Source organism: Aythya ferina (genome assembly GCF_964211825.1).
Source record: "Aythya ferina genome assembly, chromosome: 1".
Lineage (NCBI taxonomy): Eukaryota > Metazoa > Chordata > Aves > Anseriformes > Anatidae > Aythya > Aythya ferina.
Genome location: NC_140296.1, coordinates 151,737,956 through 151,759,165, shown reverse-complemented (window position 1 = coordinate 151,759,165; position 21,210 = coordinate 151,737,956). Strand labels below are relative to the sequence as shown.

Below are 21,210 nucleotides of genomic sequence, written 5' to 3'. Positions count from 1 at the left end.
ATCTGTGTTTGAACCCGTCAGCTTGGAAGGCCACGTGGCCATTTCCAGTGGCAGTATCGGTGTTTTTTCTTTCATGCCTGTGTAGCCAGGCTCCCGCTGCTGGCGTTAGCGCGGGTTTGATCGTTATCGCGCCCGGCTGGAAGCCGCCGCGCTTGTGTCGGGCAGAAATCTCCGCCGGGAGCTCGGCCCCGGCTTTTAATCACCGCTCCCGTTGTCCTGCCTGCAAAAGGAGCATCGTGGCGGATGAGGGGAGCTTCATTCATATTCTGTGGAGCGCTCAGAGATCCTCAAGTGAGAGGTGCCGTGCAGATACATACACAAATAATCAGATGCCTTTTCCGCTGAAACAATCCTAAAAATAACAAATAATAAATCCCTGTGGGCAATTTGCAAGTAATTATGGAAACACAGCCGAGTGAAATGATACAGCGGAGCAGGCCGAATACAGTTGAGGGCAGCACATGGTTATTTATTATTTTTATTTTTATTTTATTCTTTTGGAGCTGCAGGACTCCGGGCGCAAAGGGAAGGGGGCTCGGCGTGCCCCCGGGCGGCGGGGCCGTGGGTAGCACTGCGGGGAGGAGCGCGCTCCCGGAGCATTCCTCCATGGTGTTTACCGAGGAGCTGCAGCGTGTTCCTGTCAGATGATGCTCATTTCGTTCTAACAATAACCCGGGAGGATGTTCAACAGAAACTGCTAAAATTAGACGCCTGGAAGTCAGGGCTGGGTGATTGTCACCGAGGAGCTGGTTCGGGGGAGCCGGGAGGGGTCTCGAAACGAAGCCCCCCCCCATGCCGGGACAAAGGTGTAAGGCAGAGGTGATCTTAAAAAGTGCAGTAGAGGCGTTGCAGGTATCAACCTGCCTTCATTTCAAGGCAAAGCAATAAAATGGCTGATCCTGGAATGGGCTAATAAGCCCTTAAAGGTGTCGCATTGCTCAAGGCGGGCTCATCGGGAGCGGAGCTTGCCCAAGGAAGCTGACACCGGTTCTTTGAACAGACTGCAGGTTGGTTGAGGAAAGGAGTGCTGCTGGCTTAAAGCGTTTCCCTTCTGCAAGTGTAAATAACAATAAATAATGGATGATTCACGAGGCGGTTGTGGCCGAGCACCAGCCGCAGCACGCGTTTCGGCGTGCGTGGGCAGCGTCTGCAAAGGCTGGAGGTACTGTGGTCCCAGCGGTCCCAAAACTGCTCAGTGAAAAGATTTAAACCCCAAATCCTAATGCCCAGGGAAAAACCCTGATCCCCAGGGCCAACCTGTGCTCAGGGGTTTGCTGCTGGCCTCCTGTTGCCCGCACTGCCATGGGGCTGAGAGCCCGAGCATCCCTCTGATGGGAGACCTCAGCAGCTGCTGTGGGAGGGAGCGTTGCCTGCACGCTTCCTTTCTGTCCTTATAAAAAGAGCTCTCTATCTGTTTATTCCCCCAAAAGAAGGATCATTCACTGCTCTCTGGAAGCACCTTACAAGGCGCAGAGATCTGACTTTTCCTAGGGTTGTAACACACCCTGGCGTTCGGGCCTCGAGGCGAGAAAAACTCCAGCCCTACGCGCCGCGGACGGACGGAGGGACTTGGCTGCAGTGAGTTATTGCTGAGGAATTCCTAAATGTCACCCAGCCCCGCGAGCTCCGGTGCCTCAGGCTGCCCAGCCTCGACCTTCACTGCGGCTGCACCACCCACGGGCCTGGCTCCAGCTCCAGCCCTTCGCCCTGGGCTCGCAGCGAGCCTCCAGCCCCAACCCCGGGGTGCTGCCGGTCCTTTTTGGGCTGCCTGGTGGAGCAGCCCCACAAACCCAGCCTGGCCTTGGCGTGCTGCACCCAGCGAGCCCTCGCCTGGCTCCTTGCAGCCCCTCGGCGCTCGGCTCCCTCGCTGCGGCCTGCAGGCACCCGGAGCAGCTGTCCCACTTTGCGGAAACTTTCTTGCCTTTTTAAGGACATGCCGAGTGCCGTGCTCTAACTTTAGCACAAAGGTATGGTTGACTTGGCTTTTTTTTTTTTTTCTTTCTTTTTTTTTTTTTCTTTTTTTTTCTTCTCTTTATTAATGGATGGATATAAATACATCTGCTCTCGGTGCCTGTCTTGTTCTTCCATGTGTAAACACCCAGCTCTGCCCCGGCTCTTTTGGATGATAAATTCCTCAGCTTTTGAATCACAAATCACTTTGTGTGTGTGTGTGTGTGTGTGTGTGTGTCGGGAGGAAGCGTCAAAGCGCAAAGTCACTTTGCTTTTTATAGCAGCGGCGCTCTCCAGCTGAACTCGGCTCAGAAATCACTGATTTCACGGAGCCCTGCAGCAGCAGCAGCAGCAGCCCCTGCGTGTTTCCATTGCTGCTAAAATAGCCTTCGTGCCCAGCCGGAGCCTTCGTGCTGCAGAGCGCTGCCCTCCTCCGTTATTTGCCAAGGGTGTCCCCGTCCTCCCCGGCCCGCAGGCTGGGGAACCTCTCCGCACGGTGCAAACACCAGGGCTTTGCTTTTCCCCCTCGCTGCACCCGAGGAAAGGGAAAACCTGGCCTGATCCCAACCCTATTCCCTCAGGAGGGGGGAGGCACCGTGCTGTTCATACCATGGTGTGAGTGGTGCTGGGGAGAGGAGCCCGGAGGTGTCCTGAGGGCCAAACTGGGCAATGCAGGGGTGAGGGTCTCGGGGATGTTCCCCTGCAGCGGGGAGCAGGGAGGGTTTCTCCCAGCAGTGGTGAATCCCCCCTTGGCACACGGAGAGCTTTCTTTGCTGTTTTTCTTTCAGTGCCCACACTTCTAAATGTTTCTCGTTTCAGGGGGAAACATTTGGGAGGTTTTCGTTGTGGCTGGGGGTGAGCGGCAGGCAGGCCTCCCCCCGGTCCTCTTAATGGAAAGAGACAATCAACCCCCTTCCCCACCAGGTGGGCCACAAAACCCAATGATATAATAATAAATGAGCGCTCTGGAACCTTCCCCACCCTTGGCGAGCAGAGGGGGGGTGTGTGCCTCCATGTCCTGCTTGCAAGCCCCCGACAGAGGCTTTTCATGGAGCATCCCCACGTCCTCTTTGCTGCCTCCCATCGAGGAGAAGAGCCATGGGAGAGGTTTTGATGCTTCGCTTCCCACCCTGCTGGGATTTTGGCTGTTCCTGCTTGCAGGTCTCGCCCCACTCGTGGCACCTGGGGACGGTCCAAAGCAGCTATGCTGCAGAGCCAGGTTGGCCCTGCGAGGCAGCAGGGACTTGGTGCATGGTGGGCCTACGCTTGGGTTTCCTTCAGAAGAGGGGAGATGCTTGATTCCCCAGTGCCCTTGTGTGGATTCGTGTGGCTCCGTGTGCCCTGCTGCTTTTAGCAGGGATCCCGAGAGGCCCCAAAGGTGCCCACGTGCAGCCACCCCCTTGCCTCCCCGCAGCCATGCCTGCACAGCTCCCCTGGGGCCCTGTAGTACCTCAATTACCCTGCTCTGAGCATCCCTGCCCGAAACACAAGGACATTTGCCGTGGGGACAGCAGAGGTGAGGGGTGAATCTCCTCTCCTGTGCACTGCCCACAGCCATTTCCCAATTTCACAGCTCTGCTTCGTTGCCCTGACTGCTTGGGGCCACAGGGGGGGAGTTGTCCTTGCCAAACCTCCATGTGCACCCTCCAGCAGCCAGGCTGTCCCCACGGGACACAGTCCTGTCATGCCCAGAGCCATCAGCGGTGTTTCCATCAGCTTTGTTCTGGCCCTGACTTCACTCCAGACCTGCTTTTAAAGGTTATTTCACTTCCAAGACGGAGAAAGTGCACACTGTGAGTGTTCCCAAAAGGAATGACCCATGAGAACGATGCGGCTTGGGAAGAGCTGGTGATCCGAGGTAGTAGCAGCAGAAAGGCAGATTTTGGTGGTCTTTGAATGGTCTCTTCTTTAAACAGTGTTCCTGCAAACATCTTGGAGAGGTCCCAGAGCTTGTTGTTACCAGCCCTCATCTCTCCAGGTCACGGTAAGGTGCCTGGGGCTGTGGTATCCCAGGATCTCCTGGCTCTCCAGGTGCAGGATGGCCGTTTCCAGAGCCAGAGCTGTGCTGCCCCGCTGAGGGCCTGTGGTTATACCGGGAACGGGACCTGCTTCTCCTCTTCAGCCTTGTAAGAGCCACCGATCACCAACCTGAGGAACAGGGCTAAGACCTGGCTGCTGGTGGCCTGGTCACAGCTGCTTTGTGCAAAGAGAACAAGCCCTCAGGTAGGAAATCTGGAGGCCTGGAGGTGGTCCTAACTCTAAAAGTAGAGTCAGAAGGTGACTGAAAGACACAGGGATGGTGTAGCATGGCAGCACGGCACTGGGGAGGCACCTGGGTCCCCTCTGCTGGGAGGTCTGATGGGCTGTGGGCTCTGTTTGGGGACATCACCTCCTGCCCACAACCCCACACGGTGCCTCCTGCTCCTCACCTCCATCTGAAAAGCATGGCTAATACCACACGCTGGAAGTCAGCTTCAGTGATATTTGTGCTCCAGAGATTGCTTCTGTGAGGAGCCATTCACATTCACATTTTCCCTGCCATCGCTGTGGTTTTACCTGTTCCTGATATCAAAACGTGGGGGTCATTTGATGCTCAGTTACCGAATTCCCCAGCCCCACCAGCGGGTGCTGTTGCGGTGCCATTCGCACAGGTCCATCACGGAGTTGGGGACGCTGTTCCCAGGTCCAGCTGCCACCCAAATCCCCGACGGTGTTTTAAAGGAGATGTTTGTCTGAGAGGCGATGTTTGCGGGTCGTGTCTATTTTTGCTGCTACGCCGTGTATTTGTAAATCGGGTTTGAGCAGCGTGCAGTGCCCGCGGCGCAGCTCCGCGTGGATCATCTGTCATGTCAGAAAGTGGGTTTGAATGTCTGTCTGCTCATCTCAAGCTAAATATTTATTCTGTAATTAGATTGTTTCATTTCAAAATGTCGTTTATTTATTTTTTTATTTCTTATTTACGAACAAGAAGTCAGTGTTTGGCTGCCTAAGCACGATGGGACTACACGGGTGGTAAGCAAACCGTGTCTGCGGAGCTGGCCTTCACAAAATGCCCTCTCCTCTTTTCTTCCCTCGCTGTGACAACCATCTCCATCCATTTCTAAGCCAGGATGTGCTGGGATATTGCAGCTGTGTGCACGGAGGTGAGGGAAAAGGCTTCAGCCCTCCGTGGCCGGGCTGCTCAGCGCTGTGTCCTCCTCGCCCCGCAGACCCCGTGTGGTGTCCGGCCATGCGGAGCCATCCATCCCCATCCAGGTCCCCCTGGCATGGGTACAACTGGGACACTGCCCGAGCATCCCTGTAGCAGAGCCCTGGTCCTCACAGCTGTAGAAAATGCTGGAGGTCTGGGGCAAATGCAGGTTAATGCTTTTCTGCCACCAGGGTGCCCGAAGTCACGCTCTGGCGGGGACAGAGGGAGGCTGGTACATGCACGCGTGGGCAAAGATAGAAAGGAAGGAGCAAGTTTCATACTTCACTGAGGCACTTGAAAAGCGCTTGCTGTTGTTGTAATTTCACTCCTGAGCAGACATGGCAAAAACCGCGGCTTCTGGTTTGCTTGTGAGTTCATAGGTGGAAAAAAAAATAGAGAGAGAGAGAGAAATAAAACATTGGTGTCGATCTCATTCAGCCTGAAAGTATTTCTTTTTGGTTCCTGGAAAGCTAAAACTCCCCCGACCCTTTGCTCCCTAAATGAGAGGTGTGGGCAGGCAGCGAGCCAGCAGGCAGCATCCTGGTGGCACAACAGGGAGGTCCCTTTGCTCCCAGTCAGGTGGGACAGGCACTGGGATGGCAACTGGTGAAACTGGGCACTTGGTGGTGTGCCGGGAGGGATGGAGCAGGGGTGGTCACAAACCGACAGGACGGGAAGTCGTGGCTGTGTGGATAATGGGAGAGACACTAAAGGTAAGAAAGGAGGATTAGGATTTAAATTAAAGTCTAAAATATTACTTCAAAGGGCATGGCGGGTAGCTGAACTGCTGGGGAAAATGCGCTGAAGTTTGGGGATTTGGTTTTGGGAGCCTCTATGAGTGCGAGCTTCCACGTGGACCTCAATTTGGTGCCAGGGGAGCTCTGCCTCAGAGCACAACATTTTTTAATTATTGAAAATGACCCGTTCTACTTGATCTGAGGCTGAGATCACAAAATATTCCTAAACATGGATGTTTGACCAGGATAGCTTTGGGAAAAAATTGGATGAAGAGAAGATGGGAACAGCTCCAGAAAGGGATCGCTTGCTGCTTGGTCTCCTTTTGGATAAAGGTGATGCTGCCCTCTGAATTGCTTATGGACCACAGGGGAACACGATAAAAAAATTGTCAGGGGAAGGACATAGTTCTGCTGGGGGAAATGAAGCATGAGGTATGGCTCTGCTATGCTCAGGAGGCCAAGGGCCGACTCCGTGGTATCAGGGCCGAGGCTGGCACCAACTCTCCCTCTTGTGGACATTCCCCTGCATGGTGAGCAGCCCTCAGCCCCTGATGTCTTCATGGCAGGCTGTGGTGGGCTGGTGGGATGTGCTGGCTCTCCAGAACTCCTGGATTCACCAGAAAGCCCTGGAAGATGCCAGTGCCAAATCCAGAGGAGCATGGGTTGCCTTGGAGTAGAGAGGTGCCACGTCTGGTGAGACCTCTGCTGCACCCAACGGAGAAGGAATGAAAAGGACCCAGGCTTTGATAAGCAATCTCCAGGTAGATCCTGCTGCAGACCAGCTGGATCTGATCACTGAGTCACCAGCACCAGGGCATGTGGATGAAGGAGAATGATGAAAGCCTAGTGCATGGGGAATTCACCTTTTCCTTTTCCTTTTCCTTTTCCTTTTCCTTTTCCTTTTCCTTTTCCTTTTCCTTTTCCTTTTCCTTTTCCTTTTCCTTTTCCTTTTCCTTTTCCTTTTCCTTTTCCTTTTCCTTTTCATTTTTCCTCTTCCTCTTTCATTTTCATTTTTTTTTTTCCTTTTTCTTTCATTTTTTTCTCTTTCCATTTTCATTATTCCTTTTGAAATGGGCATGCCTTGAAACTGTTTGTGAAGGGTTGGAAAGCGAGTAGCAAATTTTGGGGTTTACGCATTGGCTAATCTGTTGCAGTCACCAAGTCCCTGGTGGTTTTTAACATCTTCTCCCAGTAGGGCTGCAACCATGTCTGAAATACATTTTGGGGGGAGCACGTATAAGAGGATTAAAAAATTATAAACCCATGGAGAATTCTGCCTAAGGCTGTTGAACACAGGGATGCAAATACGGCCTTGGGAAGTCCCTTAGTCTCAGGTTGCTGCGATGGAGTAGGGCTGTTCCTGCTCCTTACTCTCTGCCTCTGCCTCTGGATGCTGTTGGGGGAAGAGGCGAGATGAGCTTCTGGCTGTCCAGAGATCCTGTGTGTGTAAGATGCTTACAGGTGGGTTTTCCAAAGGCCTGGGATACCCATCAGTGACCCCAAAGAGCCGAGCTGTCTCAGCAGACTGAGCATTTCACAGGGCTGCTGTGTTACACCACGACCATGGGACCAGGATGCTCAGCACGGGTGAGATGCTTTAGCACTTGGTTGGTTGAGCAAGGCTTGTGGCCAGAATCAAGCCCCGCTGTGGACCCTAAAGATCAAAAGATCTGCAGGAAATGAAGATGAGGTGAAACTGCGAGAATGACAACAACAGGGAGAAGATGCAGAACAAATCCCATCCCAAATCCAGAGGTAAATGCCCTGCTCCTGCAGCCAGGCCACCAGTGCAGTGCTCAGGGTGTTCACTGCCACCCGGTGTTGATCTGCTTGAAGAAAACATTTATTTTTTTTTGCCCAGGATTTTCTGCAGAGGGATTGGTTCCTCCTTTAAGAGTATTGGATCGCAGAAAGCACTGCTGGATTAGGGACTGCTTACATCGGTGCTCTTCCCAAGAAGGGACAAAGATCTTGTGGTCGCTCTCCTCATGCGGGAATGACAATGCAGAATGGGACATCAATTCTGGATGTGGCCAAGGGCAGCTGGAAGCAAGGGCTCATTAAAAGGCAAGTGCAAGCATCAGCACAAAAACGTGCATCTGGGCTTCCCTGTGGCCTCTCATCTTGCAGAAGCCCCGTGCTCAGGGGATTAGAGGCAAGGGGAATGAAGACGTGGGTCTGATTCCTCCTACAACCTATGCTGTATCCTGGTTAGTTCCCCTACCTCAAGAGGCAGCTCTGGCATTGGAAGTTTTCACCATTTCACTCATTTGCAGGTGCCTGAGCCCTCTTGCAAGGTGAGGCACCCCCCAAGGTGCCCTCGCACATGTTTTCTGGCCTTTGCCTTTTCCAGCTGTCCCTCAGCAGGCTGTAGCTGCCAGTATGGTGCTGAGTGTCGGCAGATAAGAGCAAGGAATTCCCCTCTTGCTTTATTATTTCTGTACATAGTACATAGTACAGAAATCCCTGGGTGCCACGATGGTGTTATGAGTTTTAATCCACCTGATTCCTAGAGGTCTCCAGGCTCCTGCTGGTATAACCCATGATCTTACCTAAAAAAAAACCAAAAACACAACACATTTCTTCCCTTTGCTCCTGGGATGGGCAATGCTTTACAAGCTGCTTGTTGTCTTCTAACCCTGCTCCTCCTTCCTTTAATGGCACCTGTGTTTTCCCACAGACATCCTCAGCCCTTTTGGGCTCTGGTATCCCAGCCCCAAAAGACAGTCTTGCAGCTTCACAGGAGCAGAGGTCGCTTCCCCTGTCAGCTCCTACTTCGCAGCCCAAATATTCTGGTCCTGGACTGCCCTGCTGCTTTCCTGCTCACTCTTCCACCAGATCCAAGTGCCAGCCTGCAATGAGCACCCCGCTTAGCCCAGCTCAATGGTCCATCCAGGCACTGCCTAGTTGAGGGCCTGGGAGCTGTGGATCGGTTGTGCCATGGCTCTGTCCCATCCTGTGCTCCCTCCGAGGGCAGAAAATGACTGAGTCGTGTCTGACAGTCACCAGAGGTCAGATCCTGTGTGCACTGATGTGAGGGTAAAGCTCCCTCTGGCTTGTACAGGGCCTGACCCCATACTGAGATGCTCCACGCATAGCACAGCTCTGCAAACCCGCAGCCCAGACCTTGCCCTGGTGCTGCCATCTCCTCCTAATCATTTCTCTTCCTTTCAAGCAGGCGCTGGGGTCACCTCCCAGCTGCTGAAATCCATCAGTGTGCGGGAGCCCTGCCTGGAGGCACTGCTAAGAATAGAGCTTAAGGGTGAGAGGAAGGGAGGAGAGAGCCTGGAAGGGATTTGGTTGCTGCCAGCACAAGTCAGCCCCCACCAGGTCTCCTGCAAGAGGCAGAGGACATGCAATGCATGCAGCGCCTTTCTCTGACAGCCTTCTGATCCTGAAAATAAAGCAAACAATGCTCTTGCCTTGCTATGGCTATAGGATTTGCTATTGCCCTTCTCTCCCTGGCTAGTGCTGCCGGGAGTGCAGTGTGCCACCTGTCCGTCCGTCCGTCTGTCTGCACAGCCTGCGCCGCAGGCTCCGAAAGCAAAGCGCAGACGCACGGTCCTCGAAGAAGCCATGTATCAGCAGAATGCCATAGAAACCGAAGCTGGGCTGCAGGAGGCCTTTTCCCCAGCATTATGCAATACCCAATTATGTAATTGGGAGTTGCATAAGGCGCCCGGCTTCTTCGGCGTGCCGGCCTCCCCCCTGGCTGCTCCCCTGGCAGAGCAGCACGTGCCAGGCTGGCACCAGGCTGCACTTTGCACAGCATGGGGGCACGGCACAGCCGGGGCTGCGGCTGTCACCCCGAGCCATCCCCTGCTCCCAGGTGGGGTTTTTATTTTTAATTGTAGCATGGGGAAAAAGGTTCATTAAAAAGGAAAAAAAAAAGGGGGGGGTGGGGGGGTTGGTTGTTGCAAAAACCCTTGTTCACCTCTCTGAGTTGTTTTGCTGTGCAAACACAGATGGTTTGGGGTGTTAAAATTGAATGGTTTTGGAGCATCCTTCGCTCCCTCCTGCTGGAAAGTGCATTTCATAAGCGTATTTAAAATGAAAATAACCGTCACTGTGATTCCTACCAGTGCCTGTCTCTCAGGCACGCATTTCCCTCTTTGCAGCAGCCCTGGCTGCAGAGAAGACAGAGCTGGAAATTATTGCAGCATTGCTACATTAACCTGCCAAGGCAGCGTGGGGGACTGCTGGGCTCTCTGGCACTCGTTTTACAGGCCATGGCTGGCTTTCTCTCTCTCTGCAAAAGCGATACTCTAAGAAAAACTGAATTTGGCCAAAAAAAAAAAAGGGGGGGGGAACTGGTGCATCCCTGCTGCCGGCATGCAATTCCCACCGGGGTACTCCAGCCCTGCCTGTGCCCCGTGTTAGGAACCCGCACAGGCTGCTGCTCCTAGCGCCATGCCCTGCAGCCAGACCTCGTTCTTCCCCTGGCTGTCCCAGGGGCTGAACCTCTCTGATTGCTCACAAGTGGGGAAACAAGCAGCTTTCCCCTTTGCAGGGATGCTGCAAGGTCTAAATGCACTGATACCTATGGCAAGGTTTGCTGTCTGTCAAGGAAGGAGCTGTTTTGCCAGAAGAGACTCTTCCCCTGCCCTTTAGGGAGGGGGCATCCTTTCCTAAGCAGCTTTTGGATAGACACCAGCCCCTGCAGCCCCTAGGAAAGGCCACAGCCCCCCTCCAGCCTGCGGATCCTGCATGGGGACAGGGATGTGGCCTCCCCTCTGCATGGCTCTGTCGCCCGTGGCCACTAGATGGTAGCAAGCCCTGGCCGACAGCTCCAGGCTGCTGCAGCTCGACCAGGGCTCCCCCAGCAGCAGCACTGGGGGGTTTTGGGGTCTGGCCCTGATCGTCGCCATCATCCCCTTTGGGGACCTCACAGCACGGCCAGAGCCTTGCGAGACCCTTGGTGATGGTGGCACGTCGGCTGCTGGTGCTTCGCTTCACTGCGCCCCAAAATATTAATGATTTAATGCTCGTTTAACAAGAGCGCTTTATAGACGACCACGGGCGCGTAGGTGTGGTGTGGCCATATGAAAAGGCCACCCGATCGCCCATGTGAAGGTGACGGCCAACAGGTCAGCCCTTGGCACTTGGTGTTTGCCCAGATGGTGGTGCCAGCCATAGGCCTTGCCCAAGGGGATGACCAGAGGGCTGAGGCATGTGTCCGCATGGCCGTGGTGTGCTGTAGGGCTTGCAGTCATTCTGCAGGCCAAATTTATTTATGCTCCATGGGGAAGAGCTTACGATTTCATTTCATTGCCGTTTCACTTGTAGAAAAACTGCTATGGCTGCCCTTTTGAAGGCCTCTGTCCATTTAATGTCTGTACAGAGACTGTTGGCTTCACGGCCATGGGGCAACCAAACTCAGATGAGGTTATTATGGTGATGGAGCAGTTTCAGCATGAGGAATGCAACGGAGCTTGGTGTATAAGCAACCGCCTCTTGTGTACCAGGAGCACACATTTCTCTCGTGTCTGAAGTGCATGTAAGCCTGTAAGGTCAGCATTCAGGATCCTACCCAAGGCTGAGCGTGGGGCGGTGCAAATGCTTGTCTGGTGTGATAAGGACTCGAGGAGTGAGGCTGTGGGGATGTGATCTCTGCTGGAAGGCTCCCAAGTGCTCCTCCATCACTTTAGCCTAGTTTGGGCAACTGATAGTGCCCCGGTGATTGCATGGGGAAATCAGGATGAAATCTTAGCCTGGAAGCGTTTAGGAGGCGGGTTTTGGGGTGTGAGGCAAAGTGGTGCATAGAGGAGAGAGGCAGAGGACCGCAGGTTGGCTTGGCTGACAGGCGCTTGCTAAGCACAGCGGGAGAAATTCTCCTGCCTTTAGGCTTGGTGACCAGCTGACACCTCCACCTGCCTCTGGCCACCCTTCCTACCCTTTGGAAAGGCCGCAGGGTGCTGGCTGGTCTTTGTTATCGGGCTGTGCTCTGCCTGCACTCAGCCCTTGGAAGGGATTAATCATCCCACTGGCACGCCAGGCTGCTATCGGTCCTGCGGGAGGCTGAGGAGATAGCCTGGGAGGTGTCCAAAATCATATCCACGGTGGCTCGTGGTGGCTTTTCCTCCTGATGCTGACACTTGGCATGAGAGACCTCAACCCCTGCAGGGGAAAGGAGAGGCCTCTGGAGGGGAGGAGCAATGCCAGCAGCCATCCCGGCCTTGCTTCTCCCTGCCTTTGGCAGGCAGGGGCGTGGGAGGCGGGCTGGCCTTGCGGATGACAGTGCTCTTCAGGAATCTCCTGCTGCACAGCTTGACACCGTTGCTGGGTCCTTGGGAAGCCGGGACAGGCTCCTGGCAGTGCGTTTGGGCAGTGCCCTTTCTGTCGAGAGCGGGCCGTGTGCCAGTCCAATACGAAAAGCAGAAATGATGCCATCAGTGGCACCCACAATAGCACCCGACCCGAAATAGCTTCCTAGAAAAAAAGAGAGAGGCTGATTAGGTTAGACAAGCCTGAAAGAGAGCAAGATGTCCAGCTGACGATTAACAGGTGTAGGTCTGTGAGGAGGGACTATAAATCCCGCGGGTGAGCTCTCCAGCCACCCTTTTGGGGAAAGGCAACCACTGCAGGCAGCGCTCGGGACCCGTCCGCCCCCATCTTCCCCTGCCTCCGGTGAACCATGGGGCTCAGCGACCAGGAATGGCAGCAGGTCCTCACCATCTGGGGGAAAGTGGAGGCCGACCTCGCCGGCCACGGGCATGCAGTTTTGATGAGGTAGGCAAGAAGCGTTGGTCCTAAGAGCAAAGCTGAGAGACTGAGGAACGCTGCGTACGGGGACTCGTGTTCAGCACTGTGCGTTTCAGCAGGCTGCTTTCTCTTCATGTAGGGTGGTGGCATTCCATGGCTATGGTTTCTGGCTAAAAAAAATTATGGCTCTCTATGTGAAGGGGCTGAGATTTTGTCTTTCTACCTGTGAGGGAAGGAGGAGGCCTGCGCTGCTTTCAAAGGATGGAGGCACTTTGTTGCTCCCTCTACCTGACCTGCAGGCGAAGCTCTGCCTTGGATGCTCACTGCCCAGGCACTGATGTGAGAAATGCTGGAGCAAACTGTGTGCCCTGGGCCTTCAGGTGCTCTGCAGCAAGGGCGTGGGGAGGAAGGGATGGAGAGGGGAAGAAAATCAGCTCTGGTAGTTCTCTTGAAATCTCTGATTTCAGTAAAATTGACTATAAATTACCTGGGTGTTTCCCTCTCTCCACCCTGATGTCACCCCATCCTGCTTTTTGGCCAGACCCCCCAGAAATCCAGGCAGTAAAACTTGTCCATTCCCTGCTGATGAATTTGGGGTCTGGGTGTCAAATGAGGCACATCCTTCCCTGTTCTTCCAAGGTCAGAGAAGGCATTCTCGTGAGGTCCCCATATGAGAGGACCCCTGTCCCTACACTGTCCTTGCACTCCTGCCCCCCGAGAGAGGAACACCCCGGGAAACAGAAGCAAATCACAGAAATGCAGCCTGCAAGGGGTCTCAGGGCTGTGGAGGGGGAAACAGCATCGTATCCTACCCTGTCCCTAAAGACCAGAAGGAATGGAGATGTCAAGGAGACCCTCTCCAGATGTCCCCTCAGCTTGTGCTCAGCACCGTATGCTAGGAGGGTATGGATGCTGTGGACAGCAGTGGGGATGTGGCTCTCACACGGGGGGGTTTCCCATCTCAAGCACAGCTAAAGGGAGGACCCCACACCGATGGTCAAATCCACAATCCATTCAAAGCTTTTCCAAAGGTGAGCCAAACCAGAGGGGTGTTTTATTTATTCTGACCAGTTCAGCTGATGAGATCCAGAGCAGGTATACTGGGGTGGTGGGCAGCAGAAGGCTGAGCCCTCCCCACCTGACCACCTCTGTGAGGAGGCTCTGAAAGTGCCACAAGACAACAAAAGTAGTTCCCAAACTGCACAGGTAATGCTGCTTTTCCTCCAGGTACTGAAGGCCGAGCATTGGCATTAAATGCCAATCCATGGCATTAAAGGTGATACCCCCCTCCCGTGTGACTCAGTGCTCGCCAGCGCACATGCAGGTCATTTCTTGCTCCTTCAAGGGGTTTCTGAAGGAGGGGAGAGACAGGGGAAGCCCAGCAGGCGTCTCTCAGTTTAGAAATGTGCCTGCTTTTGCCTTGTTAAAGGCTTCTTAGGTAGATGACATAACCTGGAATATGTTTAGGAAAATACCGATCCAAGTGGATGTTTTCCAAAGGAAACAAACAAACAAAATATTCCTCGGAAGAATATTCAAAGGTCTCAGGAGTATCTTGCCTTTGGCATGATTCAGCCCTAGCCAGACACGAGGGAGGGAGGTTTTTGGAAATAACTCCATCCCATTGCATAGGGCAAGCTCATCTCCCTGGGTGAGAGACAACCCTTGTCATAGAAAGATACAGGAGAAAAAAAAAAAAAAAAAAAAGAGAAGGCGTGCATTGTGCTCAGCACTTGGTAGAGTACAGAAGTCCTTTGGAGATGTTTGGAGGGAAATGTTGGCAAAGACCGATCACTCATTTATAGAAGCTTTTTGCTGCAGGACAGCTTCTGTTTTCCATGTGGCTGAGGTATTTGTTAATGTAGCCTAACCTATGCTTACATGAGATGTCAGAGAGCCTGGCCCTCACCCAAATGGCCACTTAACAGGAGGCATGTTTAGTTCCAGAGGGGACCAATCCCTAGGAAATCACAGGACCAGCACCTTCCCAAGGGCGGAGCAAGTGAGTAACCACTGTCCTGCAAAAGGAGGCTGGTTTGGTGGCTGCAAGCCCTGGGCCAAGGGTCTAGACCCTGCAGTGGGCAGCCTGAGTGAGCTACCTCATGGATGCGAGCCACTGCCCTTCTGCTGCTTCAACTGGTTGGGTTATGCCCATCAGAGCGCAAAATACCTAAAAATAAACTCGTGCAGGGGAGCTGGTGTCTCTCAACACCTCATTATTAGACGGCTCCTAATAACCAGGACAGCCAGCGTCCCCCTTTCACCCTGACTCTAGGACTCTGGCAGGGAAAAGAATGAAATTTTCTACCAGTTTGGTTGCCAGTGGTGTCAGCATCCTGTCTCCCAGGAAATGCAGCAGGGAGGAAATGGGGGACAGCACTAGCCTGGCTTTTAGCCACCCGTCTGCCTTCCTGATTTCATTTCCATTTTGGGATCAGCGCGCCTATGTATAGCACGGAGTGTCAGGGCACCGCCGAGTGCCTGATGCCCCGTGCTCTTCTTACCCACTTGCTCCCAAGGACTCTCAGGGGTGCCGTGCTTCCAGGTGGAGCAGCCACACTGCCAGCACCAGGCTGAGCTGGGGCATGCGAGAAAAGGGCAGAAACTCAAACCCTCTGTCTGTGTTCACAGGGTGGGGGCACTGTAAGGTCTCCCACTGAGCGGATGTTCAAGCACACCTGAGCCTGAAGGTTAGGGACGTGAGGCTGGGGCCTCTTTCCTGGTCATTGCAGAGATGGGCTCAGGTCCACAGTACCTCGCAGGGAGACAGGCTGGGGGAAATACAGGCTAGCTCTTCAGTGAGAGAGTGAGCCAGGGTAGACAGGTGTTTTTGTTTGGTTTTGTTTTGCCTTCAGGTGAATGCAAGAACACAGCTCTCAATGCCACGACAAGCCTTGGCTATTGTGTCTGTCCTAGGACAGTTGGCATAGCCCAGGGACTTGTGCCAAAGAGTTAGCACAGCTACAAAAATAAAATAAAATAAAATAAAATAAAATAAAATAAAATAATAAAATAAATTTTTAAAAAGGATATTTTTTGGATACCAGTTGGACTTGGTTAGGATAGTGTCTCTGTCTCAGCCAGAAGGAATGGAAAAGAGATGGATTGATCACCTTAGGACATGTGTAAAAGGATGGGATTAAAGTAGATACCATATTCAAAGGGAGGTACATCAGCAGCTTCTGCCCTCCAAAGACAAGAGGCATTTTATCATTTGCTAATTATAAAAATCAGCCTGGACAAAAGAGGTGGTAAAAGAAGCTTCTGCACACAGAGTGTCATCTGGCTACGGAACAACCCACCAGAGGAAGAACAACCTACACAGATTTAGAATAGGGTCAGCTGCTTTCCTGGCTTTCCATACATGCTAAATGGAGCGACTGTGAATGGTGACAATTTGGAAAGGGTCTTAATTCACCTGGCATGCTTTCACCTGGCATCATAATTGCCAGGTGAAAGCAGCCACTTGCAGCAGGGACTAGCCAAGAGCTTTCTCTGTGGAGGGAAGCAGTTTCTCATACATTTTCCTGTCCATATACACCTGGAGTGGCTGGACCTCAGCTCTGTTCTGGATGACAGCTCTGTCAAGTCTCACAAGTCCCTCTGCTTCTGTCCACAGGCTCTTTCAGGACCATCCTGAGACCTTGGATCGCTTCGAAAAGTTCAAAGGCCTGAAGACCCCTGATCAGATGAAGGGCTCCGAAGATCTGAAGAAGCACGGAGTTACCGTCCTCACCCAGCTGGGCAAAATCCTGAAGCAGAAGGGTAATCATGAAGCAGAGTTGAAGCCCCTGGCTCAAACCCATGCCACAAAGCACAAAATCCCAGTCAAATATCTGGAGGTATGGAAAAGGGCAGGGAATCTTGGTGTCTGATGTGTAATGAATGTGTGCAGGACAGCTATGTCCCGCGCTTTTAGTTAGTGATGTCTAGTTGGACTTCAGTTAACTCTCAAGTCCAAGGCCTCTGTGTACAGAAGAAGAGGCACAGAAAGGGCTCAGCTCATGGTATGTGAATCTCCAAGTTTAGATTTCCCATTCCAAATGCCATATGCAGTCTGAGACACTCTTGACTATAATAAACCAGCCCCTGCATGCCTGGGAAACTACACGACATAAGAACTGCCAGCGGCTGGACACGAGGGATGTACAATTTTAGAGTAAGCCCTGGAGAATCCACTGGAGACCAAGACCCACAGAACTAAGTGTTGCACAAACACAGGCATGAATTTGGGGCCTCAATGGACAAGGCAGGCAAAGAGTGGGAAGGGCCATGGTCTACTCAAGGTCACAAAGCAGATCAGTGTCCGAGCTAGGAACAGAGCCCAGTTCTTCTGCCCAGCCCAGGCTCCTTGCATGCTAGACCACAGTGTCTCTCCAGAGACTGCGGGAAGGGCTACTGAATTAGCTCGGAGATATTTCCAGGCTCTGCAACCTATTTCTTAGTCTGGATTTTCTGAAAATAAACCCTGAGCGTCCCTTCTGTTTTTTTCTTTTTTTTTTTTTTTTTCTTTTTCTCTCTCTCTCTCCTTCCTCACAGTTCATTTCTGAAGTCATTATCAAGGTCATTGCTGAAAAGCACTCTGCAGACTTTGGGGCTGATTCCCAGGCTGCGATGAAGAAGGCCCTGGAGCTGTTCCGAAATGACATGGCCAGCAAGTACAAGGAGTTCGGTTTCCAGGGTTAGCGTATCCGCACAGAGGGACACCACGACGGAGGCCTGGCCATGCATCTTAGAGAAGCTTCCCCAGCACTGTTTTGGACATCTCACGATCGGCCATCCAAGACGTGTGGGAACGCTTCGACAAGAGGCTGAGAGTCACCACAGGCAGAGCAGAGGCACTCAGAGTGATGTCCATGATAAACCGTTGTCCTTTCCTGGCTTCACGTATACAAGAGAAATAATCTGTTTTCTTAGGAAAAATAATATAAGGGGTTATCTGTCAGCTTCTGCCTATCCCTATGCCCTTTTTCTTCCCCCCTCCCCAAAACCCAGTCTCATCTGAGAGGAGAATGTCATGGCAGGACACGAAGGGATGTGGAGGAACAAGGGGTGTGTTGAGGAGTGCAGTGAACAGGAGGGTGAAGGAATGACCCAAGTGGTACAAAAGGGATGTCAGGGTGGGAAGTGGGGACACCACATCCCTTTCCTCCCCCAGGTGAGACTGTTAGCGGGTTATGGTGGAGAGCTTTCAGCGCCGTCACTGGTGTTAGCTTGTTTCGTGGGGGTGAGAGCATGTCAGTCTCTGGGGTCTGCCAGCTTGGCAACGTGCTGAACTCACATTAGCAAACCTATAACGAGTAGTACACCCTGTGAGCCGTAGGTTTCTGGCAGCTGCCGCTATGCATGTGAGGCTGTGTTGCACTGGGAAGTGAAGTATGCGTTTCTCAGAAAATAAAAAATTCCCGCACTGGTGTCGTGTGTTCGCTCCTTGCTCCGTAGGAGCCCCAGCGAGAAGTGGGGGAGATGGAGGAAGAGGACGAGGCATTTTGTGTACGCACCCAGCCGCCAGCGGGCGGGTACACGTGTGTCACCACGGGGACATGACCTGGTTCCTGGACTTCAGGGTGCCAAAAGAGCATCCTCATTCTGCACGAGAAGCGCTCCCTGACTCGAGGCCGTGGCCGCTGCTGAGCAGAGGGGATGTAGAGGGGATGGCCCTCGGCCAGCTGTGTGCTCTGCCTTTTTTCTGTGTGCAGCAGGGAGCTGGTTGCTGTGCCCTGCTGCTTATGGGGAGGTTGCACACGCAAGCAGCCTCAGGTCCCAGCCACAGCACTGAGCGCTGCTCTCTGCAGGAGATAAGAAGCAATAGGGTTGCTTAGCCTAGGGGGGAAGCTTGCAGAAGCAGTGGGTGCCCTTAAGACCCAAGCTTGGGTCTCTGTACCATTATGGGATGCTGCAGAGGCGAGCAGCTGGGTCCTGGCTGGGGGAAATGCATGGGGTCAACACCGCTGCTCTTCTCTGCTGTGGAGATAATGTGGTTTATCTCGCAGAGACAGCGTGAGGGCAAGCATGAGAAAGAAAAATGAGGTGCTCCAAATGAGGAGCTACCAGCAGGGTCTGGTTCAAAGCATTCCCCGCTGGGCTGCGTGCATTGGAGGCAGAGCAGGAGCCGCCAGCTCCCTTAAAAATCAATCCTGAACCAGTGTGATCCGCTGGGTCTTTGGTCAGGGCAAAGGCCACAAAATTTCAGTCTCTGAAAGGAGGAGGAATGAATTCCTTCCCAGAACAGAGCATCTCTGATTTCTTGCTCTTCATAAATCCTCACTTTACCTCTGGGAGCTTGCTTGGGGTTTCAACCTTTCCGAGCGGGTCACAAAAGCATACGGTGTCACATAGATGAAGTTACAGCCACGTGGTCCCTGGCTTAAGCAACTCGCTCCTTCTGACTCCAGTCTAGCCCGTCTGGCTTCGCAGGAAGGGCAACCTATTTAATTAAGGTCTAGGATTGCCTGTCCAACACAATAAGATTTCCTGCCAGTGACAACAGGCTCTGCTTTGGGATTAAAAGCTCTGCTGTGGCAGCTGCCTCTGTCAGTCCGAGCGGGACCGTAGTCATCTCCAGATATTTTTATGTAGGGCAGCGTGGAGGAGGAGGGAGGATTTGCACATATGTTGTGCCTAGCTACGGGTTATTTGGTACCCGGAATGTTTGCTGGGCCTTTGGGAGCACTGACCCTTTGCTCAGTCTGCCTTGCCCACTCTGTCAGCCTGCTAGGGACCATCCCAAAACTTGTGCTGGGGCCTGATGTCTTGTGCCTACGGCCCCGTAAAGACGAACCAGCAAGTTCAGATAACAATAACCACGGGTCTAAAATCAGTGCAAAGCTGTATGCTGGCTGAACAAGCCCAGCTTATCGCTGGCAGGAGATAAGGTTGGGATGCTTGCAGTGAAATCCAGGCACCTGCACCTTTGCTGCTCGGGGTCCTGAGCGTGCCCTCGGCTGCAGGCCTGGCATCACGCAGAGATACAGGTACGTGTATACAGCCAGTCTGCAAAGCTCCTGTACAGCCCCAGCTTTAGGGGCAGGGGAAGCTTCCTAGGAAAAAGGGGTTGATGGAGATCTTCTGAGTGTCTGTGCTGGCGTCACCCTTTCCATGGTGCTATGAGGAAATGTAGCATTTCTGGATCGTGTGTGGGACGAAGCCCCTCAGTGGAGATAAACCATATCAGCGTAAGCTCAGAAATTGCCTCCTTTCCAGGAATAGCTTCACAGGAGGAGGATGGGTCCCAGGGGCTTTTTTTCCAGCCCCCTCCCTGTTCGCACCCCGTGGTGTCACATACACATTCCTGGTCACAGGACGGGCTGCAGATTGTGCGGCTGCCAGCCTCCCTGCCCTGGCACGTACACATCTACTGCAGCCAGGTCGGCCTGGTGGCAGTCCTATGCTTTCCATGCACTCCCACCATTTCTTTTATGCTAATAACGCTGTTTCTGGTGGTAAACGTGCCACACGCCCACCCCTGGGTTGAAAAACATCCCTGTGGCTTTGCGCTCGACAAGCCATCCTTCTCCCAGTGCGTTTCCATCGGCAGACACAGCTCCCCGTGGCACCCAGCCAGCGACCTGAGCTATCTCGGGCCGTGGTGTCAGACACCGGAGACACAACAGGGCTTCAGACACAGGGAGCAGGACCTCACAAACGGGTCAGCCTGCCCCAAATGGGCTGCAGCAGCACTGCGGCTGTGCTGAGAGTCCAGTGGCAAATTGTGTTAAATATTTAGCATGTTCACATGAAGTTTGTGGCATTCTTCACGCTTGCATCTCCTTGTGGGGCTAACACGAGGAAGGGCCCAGGAAATTTCCAGTCCTGTCATGGTCATGGAATATCTCTGCTTTCTGGGGACTGGCTGGAGCACAGACAGCGTCTTAAGGATGTCATGTCTGCGTGGCAGTGTAGCTTAATAAGGAGACTCAAATAGTCACAGCACATGCTTTCAGACCAGGGGTATTTTTGTCACGAGTCCCAGTTATTCTACCAGCTAACCAAAACCTGTCCTGTAGGTTATGAAGAACAGAAAGCAGTGGAGGCAGTGTTTCTTTGATGTGGCCTTGCCTGCCTTATAATGTCCTTTTTTCCTGAAGGTGCATGGGATCCGAGCATGTCCTCCTTCTTCCTGGACTCATTGATTTCAGCGTTGCTCAAGGTTGCATCCTTGATCGTTTGGGCTGTGCAGGGCTCAGTGCTCACAGTCTGTGCTGCTTTTTGGACTGAGCACACGCACGCACAGACACACACACACATCTCTACACGAGCACCAGGCTCACAACACACATCGTCAGCAAAGCTCCTCTGGCCAAATCCTTCAGATGCCTGCGTGCTTGTGCACCGGTTCTTCGTTTAAGGGGATGATATATGTTAGCTCCCACTTTGTGCTTAAATGAAATATGGCAGCAAGACCAAGGTTTGCTAAGGTGTGAGCAAGGAAAGTGAGAAGACAGACTGTGCAAGGGCATGGCACCTGGAGAGCACAGGTAAGTGGGAGGGCTGTTAAATTTCATGCAGGTGTGCTGGCAAAGTCAGGGAAGCCAGCTGGAAGTAAAAGAGAAGAGAAATCCCAATCAGCCCCTTATATCCAAGAAACTAATAAATGAGCACTAATGAAGACGACAGTCACAACAATGCAAC

General features: G+C 52.9%; 1 protein-coding gene across 1 annotated transcript; it reads left to right on the top strand.

Annotated features, from left to right (window-relative positions):
- The first annotated feature begins 12,336 nt into the window (after positions 1 to 12,336).
- On the top strand, positions 12,337 to 17,994 carry MB (myoglobin). The gene is made up of 3 exons (XM_084529081.1): positions 12,337 to 12,606; positions 16,199 to 16,421; positions 17,119 to 17,994. The coding sequence occupies exons 1-3, from the start codon at positions 12,512 to 12,514 to the stop codon at positions 17,263 to 17,265; spliced, it is 465 nt and encodes a 154-aa protein (XP_084385207.1). The 5' UTR covers positions 12,337 to 12,511; the 3' UTR covers positions 17,266 to 17,994.
- Positions 17,995 to 21,210: the final 3,216 nt, after the last annotated feature.

What these genes read in the sequence shown, in the direction of transcription:
- MB (XM_084529081.1), top strand. Translation starts at nt 12,512, where the DNA reads ATGGGGCTCAGCGACCAGGAATGGCAGCAGGTCCTCACCATCTGGGGG. An exon ending in GGGCATGCAGTTTTGATGAG is followed by an intron (nt 12,607 to 16,198) that starts GTAGGCAAGAAG and finishes TTCTGTCCACAG; the next exon opens with GCTCTTTCAGGACCATCCTG. An exon ending in TCCCAGTCAAATATCTGGAG is followed by an intron (nt 16,422 to 17,118) that starts GTATGGAAAAGG and finishes CCTTCCTCACAG; the next exon opens with TTCATTTCTGAAGTCATTAT.